Source organism: Bombina bombina, chromosome 3, assembly GCF_027579735.1.
Source record: "Bombina bombina isolate aBomBom1 chromosome 3, aBomBom1.pri, whole genome shotgun sequence".
Lineage (NCBI taxonomy): Eukaryota > Metazoa > Chordata > Amphibia > Anura > Bombinatoridae > Bombina > Bombina bombina.
Genome location: NC_069501.1, coordinates 768116770 through 768133079, shown reverse-complemented (window position 1 = coordinate 768133079; position 16310 = coordinate 768116770). Strand labels below are relative to the sequence as shown.

Genomic DNA, 16310 nt, shown 5'->3' with positions numbered 1-16310 from the left:
AGGTGCGTGGTAAAGAAGGCGAATTCTCTTCTATGTTGCAGTGTCCGTATGGAGAGGTCTTGGTATATTTGTATTTTTGCGCCCATAAAAGAAAAAGATGGCTGGGCCCTAGCAAGTTGGAAAACCTTTTCCCTGTCTCTGTAGCTCTGGAAACACACAATAATGTCTCTAGGAGGTTGATTATCTTTTGGCTTTGGGCGTAATGCTCTGTGGGCTCTTTCCAGGGGTATCTCTTCAATCACTCGTTGGTTGGAGATAGCCATAGACTGAAACAGGTTTTGTAGGTGTTCTGAGATATCCTCTCTGCTCACTGTCTCCGGGATCCCTCTGAAGCGCAGATTGTTGCGTCGTGACCTGTTTTCGATATCATCCAATTTATTTTCGAGCTCCGCAATCTGGGATTGATGCTCTGTTAAAGAGTGTGACATGTCAGACAGCTCCTTAGTTAGTTCTTCTCTGTCGTCCTCTAATATTCCCACTCTATGGCCCAGTTCATTTATATCTTTTTTTTAAATCTGCACATTCCGATTTGATACAAGATTTTACTTGATTAATAAGTGCTTCCATGGCTTTCAGAGTCACCGGTTCATCAACCAAGTGTCCAGGTGAGCTAGGCGAGGTTATGTGCGCCTGACAGGTGTCCGGGTTATCAGACAATGCTTCATCATTGCTGCCCAACTGAGGCACTTTCTTTTGCTTCTCTGTATTTTTTTAAAAAGTGTTCATCGGAGTAATGGTGTTGGTAGTTTTGGTGTTTTTGTCCAGTTTAGAGGTTCTTCTCAGCGCCATCTTGTATACTGCGTACTCAGACTGCAGTGTAAATCAGTTAAGCATGTAATGGTTGAAATCTAAACAACACCCAATGCCCAGTAATATACTATATAATAGGTCACCCTTGAATGCAAATAGCTGATTCAGGAAGAATAATATAGGTAATGGGCTTGTAGGAAAGAAATCTTCAACTCTGGCTGAGAGCAACTCATGTGGTGTATATACTGCTCAGCATAGGACCTGAATATTGTGCTAATACATTCTAGGCAGTAGGGCTTCAAGTGCTTTTGTGCTGCAGGACATGTACAGACTGTTGCTCTGTGCTGTTTATCCCCTTAACTGCTGCAGCCGGGAGACCAAGCAAGCTGATGTAAACCTCTGGATAAATTTAAAACAATATTATGGCAAGTTCAGCATGTTAATGGTTGCTTTGCAAGTTCCCCGTGTTAAAAGGGCAGAATAGCAGTGTGTATTGCTGTCTAAGGAGAAGCAGCTAATACTGAGCTAGAGGGGCTACATATTGTAGTTGTGTGCACTGGCGTTGTGTGAGTGCTCCGTAATGAGCTCTTACCCCCAAAATGGCGCGGTTTTCAGCGAGTGTCTCAAGTACTAATCTCCCCAGGTCTCACCGGCCGTGCTGGACATATGCACGCATACTTGTGGGGCTGCAAGAGGTTATGCTCCGGTAAGGCACCTTCCGGTAATTTTATCCTCTATACTGGGCTCTTTGTTGAGAAGATGCGGCGTCTCCACGCACGCTGACACTCTAGCTGTGCCTTGATTGCGGCCTGTACGGCGGATCACATCTGTGTCTGTGAACGCCAACTGTCACCTCAGATGCGCTGATTATAGTCAGCCAGGTTCTCCGATGCTTCGCCCGCTATTTTTGGGCACTGTGACAGCACTAACGCTTGCCTGGTGGGGGGCCCGCTATAGCCGCTTCAGGAGCTCTGGTGAAGTGCGGCCATTAGGTACGCCCGCACGCTCCGCCTCCTCTACTTTTGATTTTTTAACTTTCACTTGATTTTATTTAGTTTGATTAAGATTTTATACTTGCTGCTGGTCAAGCATATATATTTTTTACTTTTTATATATTTATATATTTTTATTTTGTTGTGCTCCTAGGGAGCATATATTATTTGTTTGTCATTATGGTACTTAGATTATACTGCAGGTTTCTGAGGGAGAGTTGCTGCAAACAGGTCAGCACTGGAATGTAGTGAAAGACAGATTTAAACGTGGCAGCACCCATGACTAGAAGGAGGTACGGAATAACCTCAATACTATGATTATAAAAATGTTTTAAGTGTCCTCTTAAAAATAGCAAATCATGTATATAATGATTCAATAATCCTCTATAAATCAAGCAAATTTTATATTTTGATTCATCCAGTGCTACTAGTATATCTTACAAAGCACCATGTGACATTACACATTACCATTTTTACGGACAAGTCAAACACAACTCTTTCAACAAAAAAAGGTTAACTAAACTGTAAAAATGATTTAGTTCAGGGAAAGTAAAATAAATAAACACACAGAAAGGAATATATAAAACACGTGCAAATAACATCTCAACGCAGTTTATAAATGTAATATTAAACAAAAATTACACTCACATTCCTTCAGTTGCTGTAGTATCACATTTTAAAGCTTATAGGGTAGTCCAGACCTAAGACCAACAAGTGGATAACGCTGGCATCACTGTGCTGAGTTATACTTTGTGAAGTTTGAGTTGAGCTGCATTATTTAGTAGGAACTCTTATTTTACAGCATATATAGCAAAGAGTGAATTTCCAGCATAACTATTGGGTGTTCAGTTAATGAAGCACACGCTAATAATTTTACCAACATTCAATGTACTTACTGAATATTGTCTTCAAATAAAAATTATGTTAGGCGCAAATCACTTCTAATAACCAAGTTTAAATTTTTTTAAATTGTCATATCTGCATTTAATTAGTCACCTCCTGATTACACATTCAATTAAAATGTGTTAGTACATCTGAAGGGCACAAAACTTACCAACGAGGTGTTTAATTAATCTGGCAAATTCTAGAATGGTGTGCTCCTCTGGATTTCCCTAAAGAAAAGATGAAAGCAAATCAAAGTCATTTTTTTAACATCATTTTTTTTTTGATAGGAAATGATCACATAAAACAAACGCTTGTTGAAATATTCTCCCTTACCTAATCTCTGAAGTAATGTTTTATATTAGACATAGAAATGGTTGCTATAAATTTAGAATTCCTTGTAACGGAGCTATTGAAAAAAAAAAACTTCTTTGATGTTGAGTTGTTTCTGGTAGAAATGTTATGTCAAAACCTATTTCAGAAAAAAATCTAAACATTGCTGGGCAATGTTTTACAGCCATTTATTGCAAAAAAAGTCTAACTTCATTACAGTCCCCTTAATCTTAACCATATTCCAAACTACCTTTTCAAAAATATGTGAAAATAATCAGTGGAGCTTGTTAGAGAAATTAAATATCAACAAGAAATAAATTGGGTCTGAGAGACAAATAAGAAGACCGTTTTAAGTAACCTTCTAAATGAAATAGCATAATCTGTAAGGGACTCGTGATGATGAAGACAATGTAAAAGTATATCTAACAAGATACCTACATGGATAATTAGGTTGAGATGAACTGAATAAACCCATATTTTCAAAGTTAAAAGAGATTACTAATGGCTGCTTTTGGGCCTTGCATAAAGATATATCGTTTTTATTAGTAAGTCATAAACAATTGGGTAGGGTCACTTTTGGACCATAAACAAATAAAACAACAAAAGAAAAATCTTATGAAAAACATTAGTTAACCTGAAGGTTTCTCAAGATTTATAGCCACATTTAAGAATATTTCTGGAACACTAGAACAAAATAGAAATAAAACAGCAATACCATAGCATATCTATTATTCAACCTCTGTAAGAGAGAGAGTGTGGATAAAAAGAGGAGCGTTATAACTGGGGCGAAAAATTCTAAATAGCATACTGTATGTTCTCCGTTGTGCCTTGAGAAAATAACAGGACTTTAACCTGGTATCCAAAAGGCTGCTAAGAGTTAAAGGAGTTATTTATAAACCTGGGAGTGAAGCTGATAAGATGGGAGTTACACACTGCAGTAGATTTATATTTACGTCCCGGTTTGGGATATTGTGTTCCCATTTGCTTATCTAATAAATGATAAGGAAATAGGAAAAAAAACATAAATTATGCTTACCTGATCATTTAATTTTCTTCTGAAGGGAAGAGTCCACAGCTGCATTCATTAATTTGGGGAAATAATAACCTGGCCACCAGGAGGAGGCAAAGACACCCCAGCCAAAGGCTTAAATACCTCCCCCACTTCACGCATCCCCCAGTCATTCTGTCGAGAGAACAAGGAACAGTAGGAGAAATATCAGGGTGAAAAAAGGTGCCAGAAGAACAAAAAATGACAACCATCTCATAGATAAAAACACGAGCGGGAGCTGTAAACTCTCCCCTTCAGAAGAAAATGAAATTATCAGGTAAGCATAATTTATGTTTTTCTTCTTAAAAGGGAAGAGTCCACAGCTGCATTCATTACTTTTGGGAAAAGAATACCCAAGCTAGGATACACTGAATGCAAACAACGGTGGATACCAAAGGCGGCCCCTTCGAAAGGCACCACAGCACGATTACTCGACACCCAGAAAAAAAAAAAGTATAGACGACACGGGTGGAAACCCGAAGCCCAGCTAACTGCACATTAGTTAAACCACTGGCAAAGCTGAACTAAACCACTCAGTCCCAGAGTCCGTCAAGCCCAAACAACCTCCGAGGAGTCAACCCCATGGACCATGACTCCCATGAAGGTACCCGGCCAAGACAAGGACCGCTATCTGCCTCCAAAAAGGAGAACAGAAACTCATGAAAAATCCAAAGGATCAATCCATTTTGCAGAATATAGAACAATCCATGGTTGTCGTACAATAGCAACGCCCAGGGAGATGAACTCCCTAGAAACACAAGGACTGAAGAAAGAGAGATCCATACACAGGGAAACATGTCCCAAAAAGGACTTGAGGAATACCCTCATATCCCTGACCCTGAACCCAAAGGTACTCCAGGAAAGCCACGAGTTCCCTGTTGCCTCATAATAAATCTAGATCTGCAAGCTAGACAGCCGAGACAACAGAAATAGGATAACTATCCCAGCAGCTAGGAAAGAGTTCTCCAAAAAGAACACCAACCACTGAACAGGAACTCCCAATAACCAGCTTCCAGGTAGAAAGCTGACTCATCGTTGCTAAACCCAAACACCAAAGATGTTTTAAAGCTTGCTAACACCCAATCAAAGTGCAATTAGCTGTAGCTGGTGACACCCTCAAAGTGTAATAGCTGTAGCTGGATTCAACTGCAACCTTCCAAGGGTTCACAGCCCACCGAATATCGGCTCCCAGGAGCGAGCGCCCCCACCAGCACCGAACACTAGTGGAAAGGAGAAGGACATCCAAGACCCCCCACAAAGGATAGAACCGACTGTAAAGAAAAATGCTCAACCCTGCATAAAGTAACTGACCCCCAATCTTCCTTCTAGGATAATGGTCCTAGCCCAAAGGCTAGTCAAGACCAAGGACAAGGGTCCCAGACTTCTGGAGGAGAAAGGAAGGGTCCATGTAGGAACAAAGCCCCCGGTTAGACCGCTGACCGTTACTACAAACTGTATTCTACCATGAGTCAGGATAGGCATTGTGCTCGGGTGCGAAACCCCCTACACGGCTGACCTTCCAAAAAACATCATGGAAACCTCGGAGGTGGATGGCTCAACGCACTCTAAGCTCCCTGCTTCGGGAGAAGAGAGTACTCTAGAACAGCAATCGGAACATAACTGATGGGCATTGATTACCCGGACCATTTCATATTTATCACAAGACACATCCTCCGTATCTGAGGCATCCGTGTCACGCATATCAGAATCCTCCATAATCTTGGGACTACAAAAATGACAAAAATTGTGAACCAGACAACCCACAAGCAGGACTCTCGCGGTCACACACAGTCAGCATACGGAAGTGAAAAACAACGCAACCTCACCCGTCACGAGGTGCACCGTGCCAGTCACGAAAAGGGCACGCAATCTAAAAGGCCGTGAGCCTAAGTATAGCTACACATTTGCAGATAGAACCATATAACAAACATGATTAAAAGTCCCCCTATTCAATAATCCCCCTCAGGAGATATTAGCCCAGGATTCCTTATTAAGATAAAAGGAGTCCCACTGGGACCCTACCTTGTTTCATTAACATTCACATATCAAAATAAAATTAAACGATCTTACCAAAATCTATGCCGTGGAACAGGAACACGGCCCTTCAAGTGTGACAGATAGTAGCCTCCCTTCTGACATGAACTTGAGTGAAGTAGGCAGCGAAATGAGTCGGGATGGGTTCGTAGGAAAACTCTCCCTGCATCTCCGGACTCTAACCTTCATCCATGCTCTCACTGAGAGGCTGTCAGGATTACTTAAAACTCCAGTCCCATTGCGAAGAGTACTACCCTCCATAAGAGACTATCTCGAACTTCTGACACTTCTCTGCCAACCTCCTGTGACGAAAGGCAAAAAATGACTGGGGGATGAGGGCAGTGGGGGAGGTATTTAAGCCTTTGGCTGGGATGTCTTTGCCTCCTCCTGGTGGCCAGGTTCTTATTAAAAGTAATGAATGCAGCTGTGGACTCTTCCCTTTTAAGAAGAAAAGAATCTTTGTTACATATCAAGGCAGCAGGAAGGGGAACACAAACTGGTTAAACATAACACTGAGATTAGTTCAATTTCCTAATAAAAACCTAATTTTAAATAAAATTAATCTATAAATTTAGCCAGGAATCCGAGAAAATAATTCAGGCTGATATTACCCCTTAGCACAATTTTTTTATCCAGGATTTATTCTTGAAAGCATGTGTGTGATATATTATCATCAAGAGTCTCTGAGAAAAGTGAGATGAAGAGTCTTTGTAGAGTTGAGGTCGAAGTGACAAAATGGTAGTGTGTAGGTTATGACAAGTTAGTCCCATTATTTCCTTGGGAGGAAGCCTCCTATGCCAATCTATGATCTTGGTAGCCTTAAACACAAGAGCAGAGTCACATGGGTGTTTTATCTTGTTGCTCCAGTGTGGAGCTTGAAGGAACTCTCCCAATGAGTACAAGCATGAGGTTGTCTAGCCTCCGGTAGTGGCCACCAGAGTTGGATAATAGGTTTTCTTCCTGCATGGTTGATGGTGGTAGCTCTATCACTGTAGCTAATAGAGGTGAGGAGATGCTGAATAATAAGAGATGAGTTGATCTTGTGAAATAATCCAGTAATGGCTGTAAAACCTGAACTTTCGGGGGTGGGGTCACTGCCTTGTAAGGCAGAAGGCCTCAGCTGTCTTTTTCATGGCTCCAGATTCATTAATATAGCTAGGAAAAGATTATCTGAGCAAAAAACTTAAATTATGCTTACCTGATAATTTTCTTTTCTTCAGATGGAAAGAGTCCACAGCTGCATTTAATACTTTTGGGAATTCAGAACCTGGCCACCAGGAGGAGGCAAAGACACCACAGCCAAAGGCTTAAATACTCCTCCCACTTCCCTCATCCCCCAGTCATTCTGCCGAGGAACAAGGAACAGTAGAAGAAATATCAGGGTGAAAAGGTGCCAGAAGAATAAAAATACAGACGCCCCAAATAAAAAATATGTGTGGGGAGCTGTGGACTCTTTCCATCTGAAGAAAAGAAAATTATCAGGTAAGCATAATTTAAGTTTTTCTTGATAAATGGAAAGAGTCCACAGCTGCATTCAATACTTTTGGGAAAACAACACCCAAGCTATAGAGGACACTGAATGCAAAAACAGGAGGGTACAAGAGGCAGCCCATTCTCAGGGCACCAGGCCTGAAAACCCCTACCCAACAAAATCCCACTTCGTCTGAAGCCGAGAACAAGTTTGAAAAAGAAAAAGCCAAAAAGTCCCTTAGGGGACTCAAGGCGCTGCTCATTTTATCAACCTCGAAAGGAGGAAAGGCTGAGTAGACCTCGCCAGGGATTGAACTTGGAACCCTCAATTTGCTACAGTGCAGAGTAACCACAGTGCATTAGTATGCTGAGCTAGCAGAAGGAACTTCCAGAAAAAAAAAACAGAGAGAGGATCTTCCCCCTAACACAGTGCAACCACACTCTAGAAACGAATGAAGACGAAGGTCCCCAAGTCGCAAAAAGGTATCTAAGAATACCGAAATATTCAGAACGAAACCTTGTGCAGGAAGCTCAGATAGGTCTGACGAACAACACCTGAAGAAAAAACACTGCACGCTGCAGTCATCTAAAAATGACACTGAACTTAAATACTTGCAGGGCAAGTAAAAAGCAGCTGAAGATAGGATCCTTCAGATTGCTAAGTATCCACTAACCCGCGGATAACGTTGCAGGCTATCTAAGAGCCGCCAGTCCTTCCCACAAATCTAGAATGTGGAGAAAGGAGAAACCTCAAAAGGCTTACTGTACCTCGAATGCTCAGAGGACGAAGAAGCAGAGCAACAGATCTCAGATCCTGCTCCAACACCAGACCAGCCCAAGCAAAAGGAATGTCTGATAGACAGGGGGACAGAAAGACCCCAACCACTAGCCCCCAGGGAATGGAAAGAAAAAGGGGGGACTCACCCACCCAAACAGAGCTCAGGTGCTAACCCAATCCACTCCTCCAAAATAAAGCACTCCCAAGGAGAAACCCCTAGGGCCTGAAACAGAGAAAAGTGCAATAGATCCATAGGAAGACCTGTCACAACTCTTAGACAGTCTCTACGTAGAGAGATCAATTTCCAACAGGTGGAACAGAGCCCACAGAGCAGCAGATGCTGCCCCTTACAGAAATAAGCCACCTGATCCAACCTCCTACACACAGGGCAGGAGAGAGGAAACCCCAACTCATAAGGAAGATAAACTATCCCCTCCAAAGGGAAGGACCCAGATAAGAACAGCATACATGTCCACAAGACATGAAGCCCTAGTATGATCAAAACACGGACCGAATGAAAAATCCTCAAGACACCCCTGTTGACCCAACAGAGAAAAAAACTCCCCATAGAGGAGCACACTCTGTCCGAAGGACAAGTCAGGCCTTAAAAGTTTATAACCAGTACCCGAAGGTGGATGTGAACTCTGGCCTACTTGTTTGCAAGCCCAATGAGCTAGCACCTATGTCCCAACATAGGGTCCCTGAAAAAACCTGGGTTGTCCCGAACCAGTCCTTCGGATCATAAGTCTCCAGACATCCAAGAAGGATCCAAGACAAGAAATCCGGACCCGGGACCCAGAATTGTCCTAGAACAAACAAGACCTTCAGGGAACCCAAGATACCCCGTCTGAAGCAATCAGACCTCAAAGGGGATGAAAACTGGGAAACCCGGAGAACCTTGTAATTCCCAGCCCAAAGGGAAGAGAACACCCTTAGCTGGAGGTCAACACCCCCCAGCAAGGTATTAGGCTGCAACAAAGTCACACAATTTCTCTAGAGCCCAAAGGCCCCAAGGGCAGCACTAAGGGAAATGAAAATGAGAACAGAGTCACCCAAAAGAGAGTAGAAAGAAAGGCTAGTCTCCATAATCCTTTCAGATTAACGTTCCAAAGGACCACACCCAAGGGAGAAGAATGCAAAGCATCCCGAACACAGGTAGAAAAACATAGGGTCCCTGAAAAAACCTGGGTTGTCCCGAACCAGTCCTTCGGATCATAAGTCTCCAGACATCCAAGAAGGATCCAAGACAAGAAATCCGGACCCGGGACCCAGAATTGTCCTAGAACAAACAAGACCTTCAGGGAACCCAAGATACCCCGTCTGAAGCAATCAGACCTCAAAGGGGATGAAAACTGGGAAACCCGGAGAACCTTGTAATTCCCAGCCCAAAGGGAAGAGAACACCCTTAGCTGGAGGTCAACACCCCCCAGCAAGGTATTAGGCTGCAACAAAGTCACACAATTTCTCTAGAGCCCAAAGGCCCCAAGGGCAGCACTAAGGGAAATGAAAATGAGAACAGAGTCACCCAAAAGAGAGTAGAAAGAAAGGCTAGTCTCCATAATCCTTTCAGATTAACATTCCAAAGGACCACACCCAAGGGAGAAGAATGCAAAGCATCCCGAACACAGGTAGAAAAACATCCCCTAAGCAAAAAGCTTGGAAAAAACACAATTTATGCTTACCTGATAAATTTATTTCTCTTGTGGTGTATCCAGTCCACGGATCATCCATTACTTGTGGGATATTCTCATTCCCAACAGGAAGTTGCAAGAGGACACCCACAGCAGAGCTGTAATATAGCTCCTCCCCTAACTGTCATAGCCAGTCATTCGACCGAAAACAAGCCGAGAAAGGAGGAACCATAGGGTGCAGTGGTTACTGTAGTTTAAATTTAAAAATTACCTGCCTTAAAATGACAGGGCGGGCCGTGGACTGGATACACCACAAGAGAAATAAATTTATCAGGTAAGCATAAATTGTGTTTTCTCTTGTAAGGTGTATCCAGTCCACGGATCATCCATTACTTGTGGGATACCAATACCAAAGCTAAAGTACACGGCTGAAGGGAGGGACAAGGCAGGAACTTAAATGGAAGGAACCACTGCCCGTAAAACCTTTCTCCCAAATATAGCCTCCGAAGAAGCAAAAGTATCAAATTTGTAAAATTTTGAAAAAATATGAAGCGAAGACCAAGTCGTCGCCTTGCAAATCTGATCAAAAGAAGCCTCATTTTTAAAGGCCCAAGTGGAAGCCACAGCTCTAGTGGAATGAGCTGTAATCCTTTCAGGAGGTTGCTGTCCAGCAGTCTCATAGGCTATGCGGATTAAGCTTCTTAGTCAAAAGAAAAAGAGGTTGCCGAAGCCTTTTGACCTCTCCTCTGTCCAGAGTAGACAACAAACAAAGCAGATGTTTGACGAAAATCTTTAGTAGCTTGTAAGTAAAACTTTAAAGCACGGACCACGTCCAAATTGTGTAACACAAGGATGGAACAACAATCTCTTGATTGATATTCTTGTTAGATACCACCTTAGGTAAGAACCCAGGTTTGGTACGCAGGACTTCCTTATCCGTATGAAAAATCAGATAAGGAGAATTACATTGTAAGGCAGATAGCTCAGAGACTCTACGAGCCGAGGAAATAGCTACCAAAAAAAAAAAAAGAACTTTCCAAGATAAAAGCTTGATATCTATGGAATGAAGAGGTTCAAACGGAACTCCTTGAAGAACCTTAAGAACCAACTTTAAGCTCCATGGTGGAGCAACAGGTTTAAACACAGGCTTGATTCTAACTAAAGCCTGACAAAATGCCTGAACGTCTGGAACATCTGCCAGACGCTTAACTAGCTGACAATCCTTTTTCCAAACTTCTTGGAGAAAAGATAATATCCTAGCAATCCTGACCTTACTCCATGAGTAACCCTGGGATTCACACCAATAAAGATATCTAAGCCATACCTTATGGTAAATTTTCCTGGTGACAGGCTTTCGTGCCTGTCTTAAGGTATCAATAACTGACTCGGAGAAGCCACGCTTTGATAAAATCAAGCGTTCAATCTCCAGGCAGTCAGCCTCAGAGAAATTAGATTTGGATGGTTGAAAGGACCCTGAAGTAGAAGGTCCTGTTTCAGAGGCAGAGACCATGGTGGAAAGGATGACATGTCCACTAGATCTGCATACCAGGTCCTGCGTGGCCACGCAGGTGCTATCAGAATCACCGATGCTCTCTCCTGCTTGATCTTGGCAATCAGTCGAGGGAGCAGAGGAAACGGTGGAAACACATAAGCCAGGTTGAAAGACCAGGGCACTGCTAGAGCATCTATCAGTGTCGCCTTGGGATCCCTGGACCTGGATCCGTAACACGGAAGCTTGGCGTTCTGGCGAGACGCCATGAGATCCAGTTCTGGTTTGCCCCAACGATGAATCAGTTGTGTAAATGCCTCCGGATGGAGTTCCCACTCTCCCGGATGAAAAGTCTGACGACTTAGAAAATCCGCCTCCCAGTGCTCTACACCTGGGATATGGATAGCTGATAGGTGACAAGAGTGAATCTCTGCCCAGCGAATTATTTTTGAAACTTCTAACATCTCTAGGGAACTTCTCGTTCCCCCTTGATGGTTGATGTAAGCTACAGTCGTGATGTTGTCCGACTGAAATCTGATGTACCTCAGAGTTGCTAACTGAGGCCAAGCCTGAAGAGCCTTGAATATCGCTCTTAGTTGCAGAAAATTTAATGGAAGGAGAGACTCCTCCTGAGTCCACGATCCCTGAGCCTTCAGGGAGTTCCAGACTGCACCCCAACCTAGAAGGCTGGCATCTGTCGTAACAATTGTCCAATCTGGCTTGCGAAAGGTCATACCTTTGGACAGATGGACCCGAGATAGCCACCAGAGAAGAGAATCCCTGGTCTCTTGGTCCAGATTCAGTTGAGGGGATAAATCTGTGTAATCCCCGCTCCACTGACTGAGCATGCATAGTTGCAGCGGTCTGAGATGTAAGCATGCAAACGGCACTATGTCCATTGCCGCTACCATTAAGCCGATTACTTCCATACACTGAACCACCGAAGGGCGCGGAATGGAATGAAGAACCCGGCAGGAATTTAGAAGCTTTGATAACCTGGACTCCGTCAGGTGAATTTTCATTTCTACAGAATCTATCAGAGTCCCTAGAAAGGAAACTCTTGTGAGTGGGGATAGAGAACTCTTTTCCTCGTTCACTTTCCACCCATGCGACCACAGAAATGCCAGTACTACGTCCTTATGAGACTTGGCAATTTGGAAGTTTGACGCCTGTATCAGGATGTCATCTAAATAAGGGGCTACTGCTATGCCCCGCGGCCTTAGAACTGCCATAAGTGACCCTAGAACCTTTGTAAAGATTCTTGGGGCTGTAGCTAATCCCAAGGGAAGAGCTACAACTGGTAATGCCTGTCGTAAAAGGCAAACCTGAGAAACCGATGATGATCTTTGTGTATCGGAATGTGAAGATAAGCATCCTTTAGATCCACTGTAGTCATATATTGACCCTCCTGGATCAGTGGTAGGATGGTACGAATAGTTTCCATCTTGAACGACGGAACTTTGAGGAATTTGTTTAAGATCTTTAGATCCAAAATTGGTCTGAAGGTTCCCTCTTTTTTGGGAACCACAAACAGATTTGAGTAAAAACCCTGTCCCTGTTCCTCCTTTGGAACTGGATGGATCACTCCCATAACTAGGAGGACTCGTACACAGTGTAAGAATGCCTCTCTCTTTATCTGGTGTGCAGATAATTGTGAAAGGTGAAATCTCCCTTTTGGGGGGAAAGCTTTGAAGTCCAGAAGATATCCCTGGGATATAATTTCCAACGCCCAGGGATCCTGAACATCTCTTGCCCACGTCTGGGCAAAGAGTGAAAGTCTGCCCCCTACTAGATCCGTTCCCGGATAGGGGGCCGTTCCTTCATGCTGTCTTAGAGGCAGCAGCAGGCTTTTTTACCTGCTTACCTTATTTCCATGTCAGGTTTGGTCTCCAGACCGTCTTGGATTGAGCAAAAGTTCCCTCTTGTTTATTATTAGAGGAAGTTGATGCCGCACCTGCCTTGAAGTTTTGAAAGGCACGAAAATTAGACTGTTTGGCCCTAGATTTGGACCTGTCCTGAGGAAGGGCATGACCTTTTCCTCCAGTGATATCAGCAATAATCTCCTTCAACCAGGCCCAAATAGGGTCTGCCCCTTGAAGGGAATGTTAAGTAGCTTAGATTTTGAAGTCACGTCAGCTGACCATGATCTAAGCCATAGCGCTCTGCGCGCCTGTATAGCAAAACCAGAATTCTTAGCCGTTAGTTTAGTCAAATGAACAATGGCATCAGAATAAAAGAATTGGCTAGCTTAAGTGCTCTAAGTTTGCCAAGTATGTCATCCAATGGAGTCGCTACCTGTAAAGCCTCTTCCAGAGATTCAAACCAGTACACCGCAGCAGCAGTGACAGGGGCAATGCATGCAAGGGGCCGTAGGATAAAACCTTGTTGAATAAATATTTTCTTAAGGTAACCACTAATTTTTTATCCATTGGATCTTAAAAAAAAAAAAAAAAAAAAAAAAAAAAAAAAAAAAAAAGCACAGCTGTCCTCTACAGGAATAGTAGTACGCTTTACTAGAGTAGAAACTGCTCCCTCCACCTTAGGGACTGTCTGCCTTAAGTCCCATATGGTGGTGTCTATTGGAAACATTTTTTTAAAAATAGGAGGGGAAGAGAACGGCACACCTGGTCTATCCCATTCCTTATTAATAATTTCTGTAAACCTTTTAGGTATTTGGAAAAACATCAGTACACACCGGCACTGCAAAGTATTTATCCAGTCTACACAATTTCTCTGGCACTGCAATGGTATCACAGTCATTCAGAGCAGCTAAAACCTCCCTAAGCAACACGCGGAGGTGTTCAAGCTTAAATTTAAATGTAGAAATATTAGAATCAGGTATCTTTCCTGAGTCATTAACATCACCCACTGACTGAAGCTCTCTTTCCTCAGCTTCTGCATATTGTGAGGCAGAATCAGACATGGTTCTTAAAGCGTCAGTATGCTCTGCATTTTGTCTCACCCCAGAGCTATCTCGCTTACCTCTAAGTTCAGGTAGTCTGGCTAATACCGCTGACAGTGTATTATCCATGACTGCCGCCATGTCTTGTAAAGTAAACGCTATGGGCGCCCTAGATGTACTTGGCGCCATTTGAGCGTGAGTCCCTTAAGCGGGAGTCAAAGGGTCTGACACGTGGGGAAAGTTAGTCGGCATAACTTCCCCCTTGTCAGATTCCTCTGGTGATACATTTTTTAAAGACAGAAAATGATCTTTATTGCATAAAATGAAATCAGTACATTTGGTACACATTCTAAGAGGGGGTTCCACCATGGCTTTTAAACATAATGAACAAGGAGTTTCTTCTATGTCAGACATGTTTATACAGAATAGCAATGAGACTAGCAAGCTTGGAAAACACTTTAAATCAAGTTAACAAGCAAATATAAAAAACGGTACTGTGCCTTTAAGAGAAACAAATTTTGTCAGAATTTGAAAAACAGTGAAAAAATGCAGTAAATCAAACGAAATTTTTACAGTGTGTATAATAGGCTAACAGAGCATTGCACCCACTTGAAATAGATGATTAACCCCTTAGTTCAAAAAAACGGATCAAAAAAACGAAATAGACGTTTTTTAACAGTCACAACCAACTGTCACAGCAAGCTGTGGCCCTACCTTCCCCAATAAACGACTTTGGAAAGCCTTTGGGCCCTTTAGAGATGTCCTATAGCATTCAGAGGGCCTTTGAGGGAAGCTGGATGTCACAGTTTGTAATTTTAACTGCACCAACTGTAACTTTTATACTACAACAGTGGAAATTGTTTCTAGTCAAAATTTAAGCCAGCCATGTGGAAAAAACTAGGCCCCAATAAAGTTTTATCACCAAAGCATATATAAAAACGATTAAATATGCCAGCAAACGTTTTATATTGTAAATATCATAAGGGTATTACCCCTGGGAGTAAGCATGATACCAGTCGTTATTAAATCACTGTATTCAGGCTTAACTTACATTAATCCGGTATCAGCAGCATTTTCTAGTGTTTTCCATCTCTAGAAAAAATTATAACTGCACATGCCTGATAGCAGAATAAACTGCACGCCATTCTCTCGCTGAAGTTACCTCATCTGTGTAATCCCCTCAGACATATGTGAGAATAGCAATGGATCTTAGTTACAACCTGCTAAGATCATAGAAACCTCAGGCACATTCTTCTTCTATTTACTGCCTGAGATAAAATAGCACAACTCCGGTACTATTTAAAAATAACAAACTTTTGATTGAAGAAAATAAACTAGCTATATTTAACCACTCTCTCCTACAACATCCTAGCTTGTTGAGAGTTGCAAGAGAATGACTGGCTATGACAGTTAGGGGAGGAGCTATATTACAGCTCTGCTGTGGGTGTCCTCTTGCAACTTCCTGTTGGGAATGAGAATATCCCACAAGTAATGGATGATCCGTGGACTGGATACACCTTACAAGAGAAAGAGACAACACCTCCTATCGCCCCTGATATGGAGACTACTAACTCCCGAAGGAAGACAAAGCCTCATGGCCATTACTTCCTAATTAAGCGACCAAAGCCGCCATAAGATCTGGACGAAGTCCAGAAAGTCTCGATCCAAAGAAAGAGAACCTCTAAAAGGAAAAAGTCCTAAAAGGACACTTCCAAAGAGACCATGAAAGGCAAAACCGTAAGAACGGCAGTATGAAGGACCTAAATCCTCCAAGACTCCAACCCACAATGGGAAGGAACACTATAGTTCCCGAAAAATTCGGGAACAACTAAGCATGTCACTGCGGATCTCATTGGGGTCCCGGCCCACTAGATTGAAAGGCGAATGAGGACTGAACCATCCCCCATGCCCCTAAGCAACCACGGACCCTCAAGCCCTCTCAGGATGCTAGTAGAAGCTTGTAAAATAAAACAAGACAACAACACAAATCATATTGTGATC

The 16310-nt window shown here is 42.7% G+C and overlaps 1 protein-coding gene across 3 annotated transcripts in view; it reads right to left on the bottom strand.

Annotated features, from left to right (window-relative positions):
- Positions 1–16310, bottom strand: part of UXS1 (UDP-glucuronate decarboxylase 1) — a 626440-nt gene that overhangs the window by 36509 nt on the left and 573621 nt on the right. For all 3 annotated transcript variants that reach the window (XM_053707629.1, XM_053707627.1, XM_053707626.1), the window contains one exon: positions 2797–2854. In XM_053707629.1, the coding sequence (XP_053563604.1) occupies positions 2797–2854 (58 nt within the window). The remainder of the gene's footprint in view (positions 1–2796; positions 2855–16310) is intronic.